Source organism: Gallus gallus, chromosome 8 (genome assembly GCF_016699485.2).
Source record: "Gallus gallus isolate bGalGal1 chromosome 8, bGalGal1.mat.broiler.GRCg7b, whole genome shotgun sequence".
NCBI lineage: Eukaryota > Metazoa > Chordata > Aves > Galliformes > Phasianidae > Gallus > Gallus gallus.
The window spans coordinates 2,737,839-2,756,866 of NC_052539.1; the positions used below are offsets into that span (position 1 = coordinate 2,737,839).

Here is a 19,028-nt window from a genome sequence, read left to right on the forward strand (position 1 = left end):
CAACACTATTTAAGTTTCACCCTAAATGCTGTTAGCTGAGATGAATTCAGAAGATGCAGGGAAAATCTTAGTGTTTCCTTTTCAATATGATCTTTTATATAATATTCTTTAGAAAATGATATTAATGTTTATGTTTTTTTCTTCTCTTCACTTAAGGTTTCAGTGGCTTTAATAAGTCTCTTTGAAACACTGTTACTGAGTTATCTTAGCTACAAGGTAAGTTCTTTTAGTTACCTGAATTGTATCTCCACTGTATCCAAAGCTATAGCATATGCTGCTTTTTTCATTCAGTACAGCATCTCTAATGTGCCTCTTCTGGTATGCAGCCCCTATTGAGACAGATGTTAAGAAAGTGTCAGTTTTCTGAAATATTCCTTATGATACTTTTATTACACATTCTAACAGTATATTATTTTCATTTTATTATTCTAACAATAAAAATTTAGCTTACAGTCTCATAATTTCAGTTCTCTTTACAGGGCTGGTTATCACACAAAATATTACAGATTATTCAAGTATGTCTAACTCCCACCAATTATGATTACGTAGAAGACAATAATCCCTGCCTGTAGGTACAATGGCATCTAGATATAAAAGGGAAAAACTAGAAATAGAGAAAGAATGTTATTTACAATGCAGATTGGATTTAATTTTCAGTTACTATATCAGATGGTTAGTTTAATGGGAAACATTAATATATCAATGCAACTGAAACTATGATGATGCTGTACTGGCAAGTCACTGCAATATTATATAGGCTGCATTGTTGTTCCATTACCTACGATGGACTACTGATATTCAAAGAGATTTTAGAGATTTAGAGGTATCTAAGAAAAGAAAGAAATAGCAGCAAAAAAAACCAGCTGCAGACAGAACTCGCCAGCAGGTTGGGCTGTGTGATGATTCCATGAAATACCACAATTATTAAAAATAAATTTGTTAAGAAAGGTGCCTTTTTTCCTTATCTATGTGTAAGAGTGCATGCAAAAATAAAAGTAAACCAACACTGGAAGAACAATTAAAAAAAATGATTTCTATGTAGGATTCCAAGGTACCTAAAAATGCAATAAGAGGAAACAGAAATGTATTACTCTTTGAAAAAATTAGAAACTTAATTTAATGAAGCTCTTCATTAGCTAACAGAATGAGTTGACTAGTTAATGCAATTAGAATTTTTCATTCTTTGCTGTCTTGCTAACTAGGTCACGGTACGGAAATACGTGGTCAAATGGATGCAGGGATCTGCTGTTGTAAAATATAGATAGTTGTTGTAAAAAATAAATAGATATAAGCAGTATACATAAGGTAAATTATAATAAACAGTAAGAAGAAATAGTTAGGCCAGAGTATCCTGTATTCTGTATTCATATTTTACATATGCTTAAGTCTGTAAGACAAAAAAAATTCCTTAAATTCAATTATTTAGAGAGACCCCGTATGTGGCATTTGAATATCACATGTATTCCTCGTCAGATGCATATCACTGTAACATGCTTTTTATTTTTTTTCCTTTTTCTTTGAAGGGAAATATCTGGGAACAAATTCTGCGAATACCCTTCCTCCTGGAAATAATAAATGCTGTCCCATTCATCATTACGGTAAATCTATTTGAATTAATACGTATTACACTTTTATATTTGCACTGATACTCTTCATTGAAGTGAAAGTGAGTTCTGTGTGGATGAAAGAATTGTACTCATGGGAACTGAAATTAGCCAACAACAACAAGGCAGATTTTTACATAAATGAAACAATGCATATCAGCTTCCCTCCCCAAATAAAGGCAAAAGAACCCACCAAAAACAACCAACAGACCCCTAACTCAGATTACAACACAATCAATAAAATAAAAGTCAGACATAAAAAATCAAAGAATCTCTATTGTCTGCAGTGAAAATTGACTGTATTTTATCATTTTGTCTTATATGCACAGTTCACCAAGAAGGAAGCAAAAATACTATTTAAAGCTTTACATAGAAATACATTAAGATATATTTTTCCTGAGTGATTCATTCCTGAATAGAAAACTTTTAATCAATTTGTTCATTTTTTCCTTCAGATTTTCTGGCCAGTCCTAAGAAACCTGTTTATTCCTGTATTTTTAAACTGTTGGCTAGCAAAGCATGCTTTGGAGAATATGATTGTAAGTACGACAAAGGAAAGAACTAATTTGTATTTTCTATTTTTTTGATATATTACTTTAACTGGGATTTTGGCATTGCAGTCCTCTGTCCAACTTTTCTAGCAAGTTAACCAGATCTGTAGTTATATTACGCAAATGGCCAAGCATTACTAAAGCTGCTTTCTCCATCAAAATTAGAAAAAATATTATATAAAGTGAAATCTCAAATTAGTATAAGTTGCTGCAGTGCCCATTAGGAGAGAAAGTTAGAATGGCTAGTTCTTTAGCTACTTATGCATTCACATACAATTACAAGGAACTCAAATGCTATGCCTTAATTAGTCTTTGCAGCCTGTGATTAGTAAGCTAGATACAAACAGACAAACTTTAAGGCAGCTTGCAATAGTATCAGAATTGTGCCAGGATGAACAAAGAACTAGTTAAACAATCACTGAATCACAGCTGGCTATTTTGCACCCTTCCACGTGATCACCAAATTTTAAGTGGATTTGAATGAGTGAATTTTATTAGGACTCTATGTAACTCTATAGAATAAGCTCATTCTTCATTAATTCAAAGCCAAAAATAACAGCTATTTTCCATTAATGCAGAATGACCTTCACAGAGCCATCCAACGTACACAGTCTGCAATGTTTAACCAAGTTCTCATTTTAATATCCACCTTACTGTGTCTTATCTTCACTTGGTAAGTGACCAAAATCCTTCTGTTTTTATACATATATTGACTTTTCTCACTTTAGTATGTGGTGATAAAATAGGCATTGTGGAAATCATGTGTTGAAATAAAAAGAATAATATACTTGCAGTGGAAATGTCAGTCAGCACTGAGTACTACTGGAGCCCTGATACACTGGGTTTGGAAACAGAATGTGCATGCATGGGAGAGGGTCTCGTTCTCACCATAAGGAAGGAAACACATATCATGCAAAAGCACAGGAGAAATAGATGGGAGAAATTTACAGAAACAGAAAATTTACAGATTGAAGTCTCAGGGGAAAAGTCATTTGAATTCAAAGAGTATCAATGAAGGTATCCAGACTAAGGTAATAATTCTCTCACTGAAGGGATAGACATAAGAATGCAAAAAAATCTCAGCCTTATAACTCAGATTACCCAGCCTGGTCATAAGATGTAAAGGGAGAAACTAGTAATAATCTTACTTACAGAAGGAAAATATTCTTAAATCTAGATTACAGAAAGCACTGGATGGTAGGTTCAAACAGCCAGAATGTGATACTATGAGGAACTTTTTGTTTGAAGATCTCAAAAAGTTTTAAGTTTATAGAGGTTCTGGAAGTATAGAGAAAAGTATTTTAAGAGTATTAAATATAAATCTAGTCAGTTCCTAAAATGAAAAAGCTGCAGATTATTGGCAGCTAGAAAAATGTTCATAGGAAATACTACTTTATTGCCATAGTTTTATACTATGCTTTATACAACTACAGTTGAACAGAGCTGGAAACAAAAACTACACTACACGAGTCTTTGATATTACTGAGTACGGACATACCTATGTTCACACACAAAGATAGAAGTGGTAATGTAGCTTGGAAGGTTACTTAGCAAACAGAAATTTCTCAGCAGTAGTATCTGAGATCTGGGTGTCACATATGGAAAAAAGTAAGAGTAGGAAGAATATGTGTGTTATGAGATGGTATGCAAGAGGGCAGTGAACAGAGATGAATCTTTTTGAAACAGGTTAACAACCCCTGAATGAAATTTTGCCAGACAGGGTGCCTTTGGGTTAGCACACAGATAAAGTTTTGTCTTGTCATTTTGGAGAAATTTATTTGATTTTTACTCATCTTATTTCTCTAGAATGTTCGTGATGGCCACTGTTAGACCCTGCCTTAACCCTTTTGTTAGTAACAGTGTAAAAAAACACTTTCAGTCCTGAAAAAAACTTTTTTAGTCCTCTACCCTTTGTTGAAGAAGATGGGTTTGTTCTGGTCAGTGGTTAAATGAATGGCCCTTTGTCTTATGGCCACAAAATTCCATGACAAATGCTGCCAATTCTAGTAAGCTAGTAATAATAATGTTTCCTAAGAACTCACTGTGATCATCCCTGCTTGATAGGATATAGAGAACGCAGCTAAAATGAACATCATGCTCAGTACTAGGCATTTTGATAACTGGCAGTAAAACATGCAGAAAATGGCAAGCTCACCTGTGGTAATTATGTCTGGTCTCAACAGTCATAAATACCAGCTTATTACAGATTACTATATGGTGACCTAGTATTGACCCTGCTAGACTTCAAAATACGCTAAATAGAATGAAAACACCCATTAATGCAATAAGTAAGGAAATGAAATACTTTTGGAATTACCAAAAATTTATGTTCAACACACATAATGGTATTTTATACTATTTTTACCCATCTATGTATGATCTTATATAATAGAGTGTATCTTACAGGTATATAAAAAACTCTCTATCAACAGTCAAAATCAACTTAATGTCTTCTATTATGTTGTATCTGTTGTGAATTTGAGGCAGTATCTCACTTTACATCACTTTATAGGATGTGTGTTTTAGAGATTACATGACTTTCTCCATGCTGAAAGAGGAACAAAGCCTGTTTCTGGAATTTGCCTACTTGAGGATGGCTTTCCTCAATCTATTTTCTCATAGTTTTTACAACAGTAAGTTGTAACTGAGTGACTGCATTCCCCCTCTAACACCTAGGACTAGGAACAGTCTAATCTATATGTGCAGTAAAAAACAATGCAAAAAGAATGGTTTTGAGCTAGTAGCAGCCTGTCATAAACACATTTTGGTGACATTTAGATATACTACCTTGGTTCATGAAATAGTAGAGCTACAGTAATGCAAAACTGCTAAAGTTAATGAAGGAATGGCTTCAAGGCACTGTATGAATTAAACTGTAACACTACATCCCAATGGCGCTGGTTGAAAGACTTGTTTTTACCATCTGCTTCTATAGGAACACTGGCTTCTTAGCACTACTGAAGCCTATATAATTTTCTGTTCAAAACCATGCTTTTACATGTGTTTACAAAATAAGAGGACATTTGTTGGAGGATACTTATGTCTCATCCTTGTATATATATATAAGTTTGGTGAGCAGCGGCATTCTTCTGTGCCATGCATCAGAGTTGAAACCATGTTTTCATAAATGTGGAGGAAGCTTTCATTCCCCAGTCATTTAGAAATGCCTCAGCACACTCAGAACCCTGGCAAAGAAGCTGGCTGGACCTCCTGACCTTGCACTGCTTTACAATGGAGGGAGAGGTTTAGATGTATCTAATAACTGTACATTTACACTTGTTCTTCTAGTGCGTAGACAATAGCATTTCATTTGATTGTTCATTTTCCTCTACAAAAATTTACCATACAGACTAGTTTGAGGGTTCTGAATTACTTACACTGAAATAGAAATACTTATAGAAAACATCTTCCTCATCAACTTTGCTACTATGTGCATTATGCTTTCAAAATAACTGAACTTTTACAAAAGCAGATATCTCACAGAAAATGAATTCAAGTATGCTCCATGCAATGTCAGCAAAAACATCAATTGCATCTCCTCAGCAGTTTTCTCAGTGATAGTAACACAAGTAGACATATTCCAACCTGTCTTATAACTCAAGTATAAGCTTCAGATTAAAACATAAAACATTTATATGTAACAGTCAATTGTCTAATCTTACAGTTTTTAGAAAATCATTATATAAGTTATCCTTCTAACTTAGAATTTAGCAGGAGGCTTTTATGTATTTTTTGCATATGGTTGGCAATTTACAGAACAAAGAGTAATCACATTAAATTTGTGATATATTGGTGTTTTTTTTTTTTGATGATAATTTTTTATGGATCTCAAGGTAGAAATTATCTGCACATCAGTCACTTCACAAGCATAACTCCAGGTATCTGCAGTTTACAGGTTACTACATGGATTCTTTTTTCTCTTCTAGTTCCAAAGATATGTTAGGCTATCAGTAATTTATTTCTTTAAATACCTCAGTGCTCTCTCACCCAATTACGTTTATACTAAAAGAAGTGTCCTCCTTTATGACTTTGTTCAGCAATTACTGTTGATAGAGTTTTAGTGAAAGTGACAAAGATAGTCAAAGTATGTATTTTGTCATTTAGTTAATGGATGTTTTCATTTGCTTGCCAAATGGAATACTAATTACTTCTGTAAATTCTACAGTAAGACAAATAACAATGAATGACTATTTCAGGCATCTATGAAACAGTGAATCATCTTTTAAGACTTGGTTTTTTTTAATCAATGCTAGTCATGTATCACTAGTGTGGAATGATTAGCTTGTAAAAAAGTTGGCTACAAATGAGATTAAGAATCTAAGAAGCCTGCACAAACTTTGCTCATGCCTTCTTTGAAAGCTCACTGAGGAAAATCTCAACATTGCCTATCCTTCAGTGCTTTCAATACCAGCAAATTAGCATGCTTTCACATATTGACTTAGAGAATACCTGTATTATACCAATTCTGTAGCCTCAATGCCAATTAAAAATTATCATCTGAACAAAACAGTAGAAATAATTTGCTTCTAGGAATTAAAACAAACCCAGACAACAAGCTAGTCCAAACAAGACAAACTTCCAGACTTGGAACACTGTATTACAGAAGGAAAAAAAAAAGGGGGGGGGCGGAGGGTGGGAATAAAGGAAATAATTTCATGTAATATTACAGAAATTAAGACATCTCAGGTCAGTGCTTCAGTTCCCTTTATTATCAATAAGAGAGACAGCCACCTCTGAGTGCAGTACAGATCTGAATTTAACTAAATCACTCTGCTTCTCTGTCCTTCTGTATTGATTACAGCAGGAGCCAACAATGGCACTCCTCGAAGAAGGATGCCTAACATTAAGTATGTTGAACTCAGAGAGCATTAGTGCATCATATAATGTAGAATAAGATGTTTATAATATCTACAACTCTTTTGATGCTGTATGATTTTGTTGTACAGCACACCCAGTACTCAGATTAAATATGTTTAATTTAAATAGAGAGATGTTTTGCCTTCAAAAATAGTACAAAATTAAGCTGCATTTCTGTCATTTAGTTTTATCAAATCCAGTGATTCTCGAATAAAAAAGACCATTAATTGTCATGATCATAAAGACTGAACAGTGGTTGCAGTATTTAAGGCTCAGAGTATTCTAGAATATTAACTAGAAGAACTCTAAAGAATACAAAATAACTTACTCAACTACTACAAATACTTTTCATCAACTTTGGTAGGAGAGCAATTTATTTACTAGCATAATGTTAATTATACTTTAGTAGAAGTTCCTGGAGGAATTCAGAGGTGGCCCCAGTTTCTGGCATGACAATAGTAGTTAAAGTCTCATTGATTTCACTGTGGCTGTGTCACATTTCTATGTGTTTGTGGTGACCAAGTGTTTCCAAAATTATATCTAGATATCATTAAAGCTGTAACAACACTATATGTCATTCGAAAAATAGGAAAAAAGAACAGTAAACATATCTGAACTGTAACTTTTCCTATTAAAAATAACCAGTAGATAAGTATTTTGTTACTTAAACTATTGAAGTAGTTTAAGTAGTGAAACAAATTACTGATTGCATTGTTGTCTCAGAACTGAGAAAATTTCTGCCTTGAATCTTGAATAGATGATATTAAGCATATGGCAGGGATATTTACTTGTACTCCTGAACTGTTTCTCCAATATCTCTTATTAAGGGAGTCAGCCAAGACCACCAACCAATAGATGCATGTTGTTTTCAGCCACTTCAGATAGGACAGTCTCAGGCCAAGAACTAGAAGGGATAGCTTCGGAAAACTGAATGTGAATCAGCACAGTTTTAGCTGTAGATTAGATCAGGAGCTTTCAGCAGAGCCAGTACTTGGCTTCCTTGTGACATAAATGAGAGGCAAAAGGGAAGAGATTTAGACAGAGATAGTATTTCAAGTCAAAAATTTACTGCAAGGAATATTGTCTGCCATTTTTGCATCCTAGAAAGAAAACAAAAGGACAAAATATTCCATTGTCCAATAGTCCATATGCTGGCAAAAGTTATTTTGTCAGGTTTGAATGTTCACTGAAAATGCTGATTTGTGATTCAGTGTAAATTTAAGCTGTTGCATAGAAAACGTGTTATTTAAAGATAATTTTTCCGTTAATTTTTTTCAGATCATTAGCTGAATTGCTTTTTTTTTCTTTTCTCCTGATTGAAACTCTGCAGTTGCCTGAAATGCATACCAAGTAATCTTTTTTTTTTTTTTTTTTTTTTTTTTTAAATTACTGATGTAGTTTTGGTGAAGTCAGCCATATAGGAGGAGTGTGAAAACATAATGCCACAAATAGTTGGTCTAGATTATTTAAAGAAAACTTCTATTGTGAACAATGGAATAGGGTTTCCTTGGATGGCCCATATCTTTATCACCTTTGCTGGCAATGAAGAGTGTTTGCTTATATCATTATTGTCAATATTTCAAAGCCAAAGCCTTTAAGAAAGCTGAATGAGAAAAGTCAATGAAAAAATATACTGATAAAATGCAGTAATAACAACAAAATCCTGGATTGATGCCCTTGCTTATTTTTTATGCAACTATTGCATTGGACAATACAGGAGTGTCATATATAAATTTATTCCTTATTTTCCTTTGGATAAGAACGTGGTGTTTGTCATAGTACATTTTAAAGAAGATTTTTACACTTTTACGTTCATGAGTTCAGACTGATAGAAAAAGCATATGGGAGATCAAAACTGCTAAAGAAGGCTGCTCAAAGAGTATAGGATGCAGACATGCTCCTGAAAAACTGGCAAGTTGTTTACAGAAGCAAGAAAAGAAATAATGTTTATTACAGAGAGAGCAGAACTATAGAAGCCCAATCAGAAGTCTTTTTGGCTACCCATCAAACGTGGTTTCTATGGCAACTCACATAATTATACAGTGATTTTCATGCTATTTTAGTTACTAATTTGGTAGTGACATAATATTTCCTTTGTTAATCATTTTAGATTTTTCTACATAGTTATTTCTAAAATAATTAGGCCAGAATCTTTCCTATACTACATGCAGGGAATTCTTTGTGCAACAGATGTAATGGAACATTTAAAACTAGTTGCAGAGACCAGTGAAATTGAAAATAATTTGACTAGCCTATTCTGTGGTCTGTGGAACAAAGTCATAGAGAGTTCAATCTGCATTGTCTTCTGAGTGTGAAAGATACAATTTGTAGCGATCTAATCTTCTTCTGAAAATAAAGAAATAATCAGAAAGACTAAATGGTAGCTCAGAATGCTGTCCTTCACAAAACTCCTTGAAAATGAACTGTCAAAAACAGATAATAAGTGATTTTTTTTTTTAACTGTAGAGAAATATTACATTAAAGAAGTAAACAATACGACTGAGGGATTGTTGTTGTTTTGCTATAGCCTGGAAGATGATTAGAGGTTTCAGGTACTTGTGACCTTTTCAAATTACAATCAAAGCTTTGCTAATTTGTAGCACAGGTTGCAGATATTTATTAGGCTGAAAATTATTTCCAAACTGAATTAAGATATAGGTGGACATAGAGCTCCCACAGGGAGTTGAGACATGGGGAGATACAAAGGTAAATTAAACAAGCATACAAAGCCATGAAAACTACAGGAATGTGGCTTCTCTGGTAAGCTTTCAATTCATTTACAAATAAATACACATGCACACACACACCTGCTTCTGAATCACAGTTGTAAGTAGATACCTTCTGTGAAAACATAAATGTTACATATGTAAAATATGCCTATTCTGTTCCGAATGGGGATGACAAGAATAACTTTGGTAAAACAAAATGCTAGAATAAACATAGATCTGGAATACAACCAGAGTTTGTGTATTGTGAAATGCTTCATCATCATACTAGTTTAAAAAAAAAAAAAGAACAACAAAACAAACCTCAGGTTTTCCTTTGGTTTGGGGAGGAAAAAGAAAAAAAAAGCAGATAATTTTCCTCTTAAAGAATGAATTAAATATATATAACAAGTGTTAAAACTTGTCTTCCATCTTCTTTATTACATGAAAGCATTACAAACCACATCCTTCTTATCTTTACAATAAAAATAAAAATCTGATATTCATATGCTGTCTTTGACAGTGCTTTATCATTTTAGACATGAGCAAATAGAATGCCATGTGTAGCAGCAGATGACTAATTAGGTTGAGGATGTTACTTCACTATTTAAATTCAATGCCTGGCATCAGCCTGTCATCACTCACCATTCCTGGCTCAAAAATGAAGTTTTCATTAGCATTCAGAGTTAAATATATGTATGCTTATCTTTCAATGACTGATTCACTAGGCTGACAAACTATTTATTATACATTACTAAGATTCATGTTTGTGTTGGTTTATGCTAACACATTTAACTGTATTATTAGATCTCATTAATCTAGTTACTGATGAACAGTAACAATATGTTGTGATTTGATCACTTTTGTTGTCTTTTACATAATCCAAATGCATTTTGAGAGTGTGGAGCTTAGCATAATTAATATATCTCAAATCGGAAATTGAAGAGTTAAAAAGGTGTCACTGCAAATTTGACCATGCCAACAAAAGCTGCACCATCCACCAGGAATTTCTCAATCACATAAGTTTACTGAATACTGAAATGACGTGTCAGAGACTTTGGCAGAGCTAGAACTGCAGTGCGAGATGATCTAAAAAGAAGGTGAAATTTCATGCATTTAGAACAGTGATTTGTAAAAGAAAGAATTCTCATTTTGCTCCTGTGTATTTGGTAATTTGAAATTAATATGAGGCTTAGTCAGACATTTTTCAAACAGGTGAAGACTAGAGGAGTAAGCAGTCATCCAAACGTACTATAACATTTGGGTAATAAACTTAAATTAAACATCCATGGATTCCTCTAAACCACCCATGTATGATATTCCTTCCTTTAGCAATAGAGTTCCCATTCCCCATGCCAGAGCTGTCACAGGAAAAAATCGTTTACTGACCTCAAATAAAGCAAGTAACTAATGAAAACTATGATTCATTATGAAAATATTATATTTAAACAATCTCTAATAATTGCTTGTGGAAATCAACAAAAGATTTCAATATAATGTAAAGACCTGCCAAAAAGTTAAAAATATTAAATTATAGCTAGGAAAGGACCCATAAGATCAAGTTCAACATCATGTAACACTATACCTCTGAAGCAATGCAAATGCAAGCATAAAGTTGGATTCATGCTCTCTTTCTTTGCAAAGATAAACCTATATATTTTATCTTTGTGGAAGTCATAGATTTCTGCAACATATGCAAAATATTTTATATATAAATATATATATATATACTGTAAGTTATAGTAGAAGTGCATGAGTCACAGCAATCAGGAGGAAACAAGAATTGGTGTTCATTTAGTAAACATCGAAGTACAAACCGTGGGCTGAATTTGCAGACTGGATAGCTAACTACAGGCATGAAATCAAACTGCCAATTCCTTTGGGCACAGTGTACCATATTTAATTACATTCTACAGCAAAACAATATGTTTACTAATATATTACAAAAAGGAACAGTTTGTATAAGGGTAAGGTAGAATAAATGCATCAAATGCATTACAGTCTCCTATAATTGCATGTATTCTACTGCTTTGCTTAACTCTACAGTGCAAGAATAAAATTCTTCAAAAAAAGCCAATAAATTTTTGAGTTACCTTTTCATACTGTCAGGATATCTATCATTATCAGTTTGCATCAATATAAACAAATTAAATCCAGTCCTATATTTTTCAAGTTTCTTATCATCAGTGATGAGCAATGAAAATAAATTAAATGAACCAATTTTATGCTAGGAAGTGGACATAATTATATGTAGTATATATGCACATTTACTAGATGTGGACAAATATGGCAAAAAGAATGATACCGAATCATGCTTCAACTATACTTTTTCACTTCTTCTGTTCACCTAGCTAATAACCTGAAACTAGAAAAGAAAAAAGATGAAAAAAAAAAAATAATCAGCCAACTTAAAGCCTAATGTATGCCCTTTACCTTGAATATTTAGATTAGAAGTCTGATTCCAAGGGCTGCAGTGAGTATGTAGTAAGAATATTCTAGATGGGCTAAGCAGTCAAGAAAAAACCTGCCAGACAGAACACAGAAGAGACTAACTGCACAGTGTGCTATCACTCCTGCTAATCACTCTGATCATCTTTCTTCTTCCTCATCTTTTAAGTATTATGATTATTCATCTTGTATTATTTTTCTGACTGCTATACTTAGCTCCCCATCTCACTTGTGAGGTCATCCTGATACAACTTATGTACTTTCTTTAAATGGTGAGTACAATCAAGTACTGTATTTTGAGATGATAGCTTGTCTGGAATTAATAACAACCCATATTAAACATACTTCTGATTAGTAAATAGTAACACCTCATGCTTCAGAGTAGCCCTATGAGATCTTGGATTTCATTGATCTGTTCTATAATTATCCATCTGCATAATGAACTCATTGTAAGCACAAACACTGTGCAATAGAAGAAGCATAACAGATCTCTATATAATTATATCTGTGTAGTCCTACATAATTGTAGCATTTCATAGTGCTTCTCATTTGGGCTTCTCAAAACTTTCAATTTCGTCTCCATCATCTTCCATCTGGCTCCTCTTTGAATCTGCAAACCTCTCTTTTGCTCTCAGATTACATAAAATACAGCAAGCAGTTGTCATGGGAAGCAAATTTTTCCCATCAGTTTCTAGCCTTCATGCCTAGGTCTTCTATTTATTCCAATGTTTTTCTTCAGAATTTTTTTTTCTCCCTTTGTTTTATTGGATGCCCAAGAAAATAATCTATAAGCCCAAACATAAGAAAAAAAGTAAATGATGCTCCATTACTGGTTTTTCTTGCGTAAGTTATAGATTTGATATAAGAAGGGAAACCAAGAATCATATATAGTTGCCAATTTTCCACCAGTGCAAGTAGAGCCAGAAATATCACTTGCTCATTTTAGGCCACTCCTGCTTGTATTTATCAATGGTCTGAGTTGCACAGCAGGATAACCAGTGTAAGGAACGCCGTTCTTTCTAAGTAGTACTTGTTTTTAAATTTCCAACAAATCAATTTTGTCTTAAGATGCTACTAATACAGAAATTTTGCAACTGGAGGAAAGGGATTTGGTTTGTTCTGAAACAGTTGTTTTAATAGCAGGATTGCGAAGATTACAAAAGCAGGAAAAAATGCGTGTTGCACTCATAATGCAAACAAGTGAGAACTTACCAAGAACATGTAAAAATGGGTGAAAGTGTAGGAAAGATCCTTGGTGAATATCCTTGAGAATCAAGTGAAAACGTAATGTGATAAGGAGAGCACAGTACAGAAGGTTAGTACAGAATACATATAAACATTAGAATGGATACTTGAAGGTCAGGAGCTGCAGGCTTTTTGCAAAAAAATCAGCATCCGTAAGGAGAACAAAGTGTACCGACACTAAAGCGGACACAGAACTAATTTTCCTTCCATCAGAGAAAGTCTGTTCTTGGAGCACAACTAAGCTGTAACTAAGGTATACATACTGAATTATTATTGCAAGCTCTTTAATGTAGGCAGAGTATTAAATAAGAATATCTTTCTATACTGTTTTTGGTTATTGTTTCATTGAACATTCGCTCCTGCTCTCAGTAGAAACAGGCTCTGAATGAAAGGAGCCTTCGCCTAACCTAATATGAACATAGCCATTTCTTTCTGACCACCCCTTAGAAACATTCTATTTGTCTAAGTTGATAATAATTTTGCCTGTTCTTACCAGTTTTCTCCTTCACTATCATAAAGAGATGATAAACAGGAGAAGATCCTTAAAGAATCCCACGCAAGTAAATAGCTTTTCTTCACGTTTGTCTGTAACAAAAGATAGGGTTTTAGATGATTTTGATGCCTAATGAAGAGGTTTTTTGAACATAATTAACTTTGCAGGTATTCAAATCAGTGTCTAAACCTATGTGATGTTATTTTCAGCAAAGTAACTACAGCTGTCAGTTGTAAGATAATGACACAGTACATGGAAGTTTGAGGAGGTTTTTACAGTTTTGAGAGATCACAAAACAGTATGAGGCTTCAGCAAGCCAAGGCCTTGCCAGCCATGCAAGAGAATTGTCTACAACTCTGGTTTAATCAGAATGTATCAATAAAAAAGTTTGATTTTTGATATAAATGAAAAACAGTTTTGATGCAGTTTATTCAGAAGATGTTTCTCACTTGTGCAATAAGCACAGCTATAGAACTGTTTGGGATGCAGACGTTTACAAGGCCAGAACAAAATAAGAACTAAGAATCCCTGTGCTTCTTTCTGAAGCTAACTGAGCACAGTGCAAAGTAGGAACATCTCCTTCTTCAAGGCTGAGACAGAATTTTAGCATTTTCTAGAGTTCATAGACCATATCTTTTTACTTGGATCTAATAGTGTTCAAAAATCAATGAAAATTTAGAAAAGTAGTGAGAAGTGGTCATCATTGTAAGTTTTAGATGCAGTAGACTTCTTCTACCTGGGAATGTCTGAAAAACAGTAGATGTCCCACAAAATCTTGTTTCTCTGAAACTATGCTTGGTAATACAGCTTCAAGTAATGCTGGATCTGTATTCCAAAAGGGAAGAAGTGTATTTGGTGGCCTGTTCGACCGCCATTGCTCCTCACTAGCTCAGACTATTGCTGCAGATTAACAGCTATAGTTGACAAAGATATAAAGCCAAATGTAACGTTTGATGTTTAAGAACTTTCTGAGCAGTAACAAAGTTCAAGATTTGGAAATGCTGTCCTCTGATTCATATGGCTTTGCAAAGAGAGTTGTTAGAAATATGAAAGCAGGACTGAAAAGTGATTGCTGAATCCTGGAAAATTCAACAGGCTCAATTTCTTTTAAACTATATGGCAGTCCCTCAAACTTCATAGTATGTGAGCTCACTCTACCTTCTCCTGCAAAAAGAAATGCTTTTGAATTTAATCTAGACGTACAATGGAGGCAGACTTTTCATAAATATAATCTTAGCTGTTGTGCAAAAGCTGGAAAGCAAGGTTTAAAATGTTATACTGTGATTGAGTTATATAACAACCACCAAAAAAATCACTTACTGGAAAAGGGCAAAGGGTATACCCAGGTCACAGACTTCCTACTAGGCTGGGCAGTTTGCCTGTCATTTTTATTAACCCCCTACTGCTCTGAAATAATGCATTTTTAATGATCCTATGACAAGAGAAAAAACTTCAGTAGAAAAGTGAGTCACTCTAGTTTACTTCATGAGCTATTATCTCCTTAGAAATAATAAACATGAATTTGAATTTACAGTCAGAGATGTCCTCTATCTGGACTTCAGTAAGGCATTTGACACAATCCCCAACAGTACCTTTCTCTCCAAACTAGACATATACACATTTGATGGATGGACTGTTCTATGGATGAGGAACTAATTGCGAGATGGTACTCAGAGAGTGGTGGTCAATGGCTCAGTGTGTGGATGGAGATCAGTGACGAGCACCGTCCCTCAGGGGTCAGTAGTGGTACCAGGGCCCCTTAACATCTTTATCAATGACATTGACAGTGGGATTGAGTACACACTCAGCAAGTGTGCTGATGACATTGAACTGTGTGATGCAGTTGACACACCTGAGGGATGGGATGCCATCCAGAGAGACCTAGTGAGGCTGAACAGTGGGCCCAGGTGAACCTCATGAGGTTCAATAAATCCAATTGCAAGGCTGTGGCAGCCCCGCTATCAATACAAGCTGGGCAATATAAGGACAGAGCACAGCCCTGCCAAAAAGGACTTGTGGTAATGCAGCTCCCTTCAGGTGAAAGGTATCTCGTGGTTCAAGTACTGCTTACATGTTTCTATTTCTGAAATAAGAGGCTGACTTGTGTTGGCAGCACAAAACCTCATGCTCCAGAGGACTCTTAGCTACAATGGTATTGAAACAGTGAGGTCAGAATACCAAGGTTTCCTTTGTTGACTATCAAAGCTCTGGGGCAGGCTGAAAGCATACAAAAACACAGATAGTTCTTGGGATTTAGAGACTGAAGTGTGCATGCAGCTTTTTATGGAAACGTAGCGAGTTGAATGCTGCCCACAGTGGGACTCTTACTTGTGAAGTCCAAATGATCAGACTTGTTACACTGCAGCTTCACAAACTGCAGCAGAAGATTCAGCAACTATTTATACGAACTTCTTTATTTCATAGTATCTTATTCTGCAGTTTCTGGAAGTCACATGGCTTATTAGTAGAAGCTTATTTTAATAAGTTCAGCTTTTGTACCACTAGTTGCATGAGATGTACAGATCCTTGGGGAAGGGAAAATGCTTATAATTGGATATTATGGATACGCAAAAATGGTATCATCAAACAACAGCATTTTTGATGGAGATAAAATTGAAATTCAAAAAGATTACCTTTTCCTCTGAAGAGAAGTTCAGAATTCATTTCTAACATGATAGGATTGCAGCACAGAGAAAAAAGTTCCCTAACCCTACCTCAACAACTATTCATAAAGTCTGACAGAACCTGAAAGCTTGATTCAAAGCCTGTTGAAGTTATCTGAATCTTTTCCTTCAGTAAGTGATTCTTTGAAAAAGGGAGAGTGTTGTATGAAAACTGCCTATGAAAAAGAAAATATTTAGGACAACTATAAAGACTTGGACTATCTGATGAAATGGGATTAGAGTTGCAAAAATATCTGAGATAATTTTCAAGAACAAAATCAGTGGTGTAAGAAGAGGTCACACTGTCTAGCAATATCCTTTTTTTTTTTTTTTTGACCAGTCAGCCTTTAAATGCATTTATTTCAGCATTCCCTACCATGCTCAAGATTGCTTGTTACCTTGTAACTAGGAATAGCAAATATATTTCTCTACTTGCTCACTTTAAAGACAGTGTAACCACCTTTGCCTTCTTTCCAATCAGCATTTCTGTCTCATTTCTTTCACTGTCTTTTGTGTTATCAGCCATTTCTATGTCTTTGAAGTTAGTTATGCCTACAGCTTTACAGCCCACTATACATAATAAAGGGAGCAAGTTTGAACTTCTCATTGCGTTTCTTATATTTGATATATCATTATACATTGTACTAGATTGCCATTTTTCTGACTGTCTCCATTCATTTGCTGTAGATTCTGATCATTCCTTGCTCTTTTCTTTGTCTCTCCTTCATTATCTACAGAAGAATCGGAAAGCATTATGGTATTAGGCTGGTCATGAGTAAAGTAGTAGGCAAAATCTTCACATTTTCAGACTGCAAAGCTTAATAGCGTCTCTTAGGAAAAAGATACTTAAAATTCAGAGGACATATGTTATCATTTGGAAATCAACATGAAGTATCACATTAAGTACCTGATACAATAAATAATGAAATCACTTTAATGTCACTGCAGTTACACCAGCATTGAACTTGCAAAGTTTTGTGAAGTATAAATTGAGCTTTTTACGATTCTCTGTATATTAATTTTACTAGCACTGAAAATTGTTTATCCAATAATGTCTAATTTAAAAATGTGGGTAAATAGAGGACAAAACTGCATCTGGCTCTATATCAGTTCCCTAGAGAGCACAGTATGCCCACAGGGACAACTCCCAATATGAAAGGCTATTTCCTTCAGTATAAAGCAGAGTATTCAGCTACATTAGTCACTTTTATTGCAAGGACTTTAGTCTAGCACCAGCTTAATATTAGCATGTTTGGCAACAGTAAACACCTTTTGCCAATTTCAGACAAAAACTCAATGTATTTATCAGAGTTCTGAAAGATTTCATATGCCCTCTAGAGTGAGTGAAGTATGAACTGTTCTTACAGTCACATTTTGTTTTGGTGTAAAGATCGAGTAAGTTTCTTTCAACATCCTTGGTGAACTCTTCCAAATCTTCACTTACTTAACTGTACTGTTACAGCCACTATAGTGGGAATGTATGTTTTAAGTGCCTGCCATGTATTTCCTAGGAAGTTACCATGCTCATCTTTTTCACTGTTATGCTCTTTGAATTTTGCTGATAAACATTTGCTGTAGTTGATGGTCTGCCAGCAGAGGGGTCACTCCATTATTTTCAATACAGAAAAAAAAAAAATGTGTCACTGGTATCAGAAGAATTTAAAGTAATACAAATATAAATTGACAACACAGTGCAATCAAATAATCGTAATTTAACTTGGAATTTGCTCTGTCACCATTCCATGTTCAAATATGTGGAAACTACTAATTTAAATGGGAACACTTATTTAATATGGGCAGCAGAATTACTCTATTTCTTCTACAGTAGCTACATCCTGAGCCTATACCACAGGATCTCAATGAACATGATAAAATTCATCCCCATTGACTTCAACATACACATTAGCTGTTCCTTATAGCTAAATAATTGAAACACTGTAGAAGTTTCTATGCAAGTTGAAGCTCAAAGTTCAAGGAAAACAGTGCTGTTGTTACCTAATCGTGAAGACACCTAAGCATCTCTCACTTCTGGCTTCAGACTGTGACACATTATTTCAGACCTTAAGAGGTTGTATCTCTAAATAATAATTTTCTATAAATACAAAAATAACAAAGTCAAAATTAGATCTATTTGGCACCACTGACAAAAGAAAATGCAAACTAATATAAAATAGTTTATAAGTGATTATAAATAAGGATAGTTGTATAATAGATATAGTACAATACTTGCAAATGGATATCCAAATTCTTGTTGTACCCATTTCTATGACATTCTACCATAGCATGATAAAACCAATTTTAATCTATGGTTTTATTTTACTTTACAATATTTATTTCTGACAGCAGGGTGCGTAGAACCAAATAGAAAGGGGGGTTGAAATAAAATAAAAACACCTAAACACAAATTCATTCATTATTACTCTGAATTTTAAACTGTCCAGGTGATTTTAATAGTACTGCAG

General features: G+C 34.3%; 1 protein-coding gene and 1 long non-coding RNA gene across 9 annotated transcripts in view; one reads left to right on the plus strand and one right to left on the minus strand.

Moving 5' to 3' along the window:
* KCNT2 (potassium sodium-activated channel subfamily T member 2) overlaps positions 1-19,028 on the plus strand; it is a 117,025-nt gene that overhangs the window by 35,393 nt on the left and 62,604 nt on the right. For all 6 annotated transcript variants that reach the window (XM_015290383.4, XM_015290385.4, XM_025153026.3 and 3 more), the window contains exons 6-9: positions 157-216; positions 1,524-1,598; positions 2,060-2,143; positions 2,734-2,828. In XM_015290383.4, the coding sequence (XP_015145869.2) occupies positions 157-216; positions 1,524-1,598; positions 2,060-2,143; positions 2,734-2,828 (314 nt within the window). The remainder of the gene's footprint in view (positions 1-156; positions 217-1,523; positions 1,599-2,059; positions 2,144-2,733; positions 2,829-19,028) is intronic.
* Positions 1-19,028, minus strand: part of LOC101750820 — a 571,434-nt gene that overhangs the window by 14,164 nt on the left and 538,242 nt on the right. For all 3 annotated transcript variants that reach the window (XR_006940028.1, XR_006940027.1, XR_006940029.1), the window contains one exon: positions 235-329. This is a non-coding gene — a long non-coding RNA (uncharacterized LOC101750820). The remainder of the gene's footprint in view (positions 1-234; positions 330-19,028) is intronic.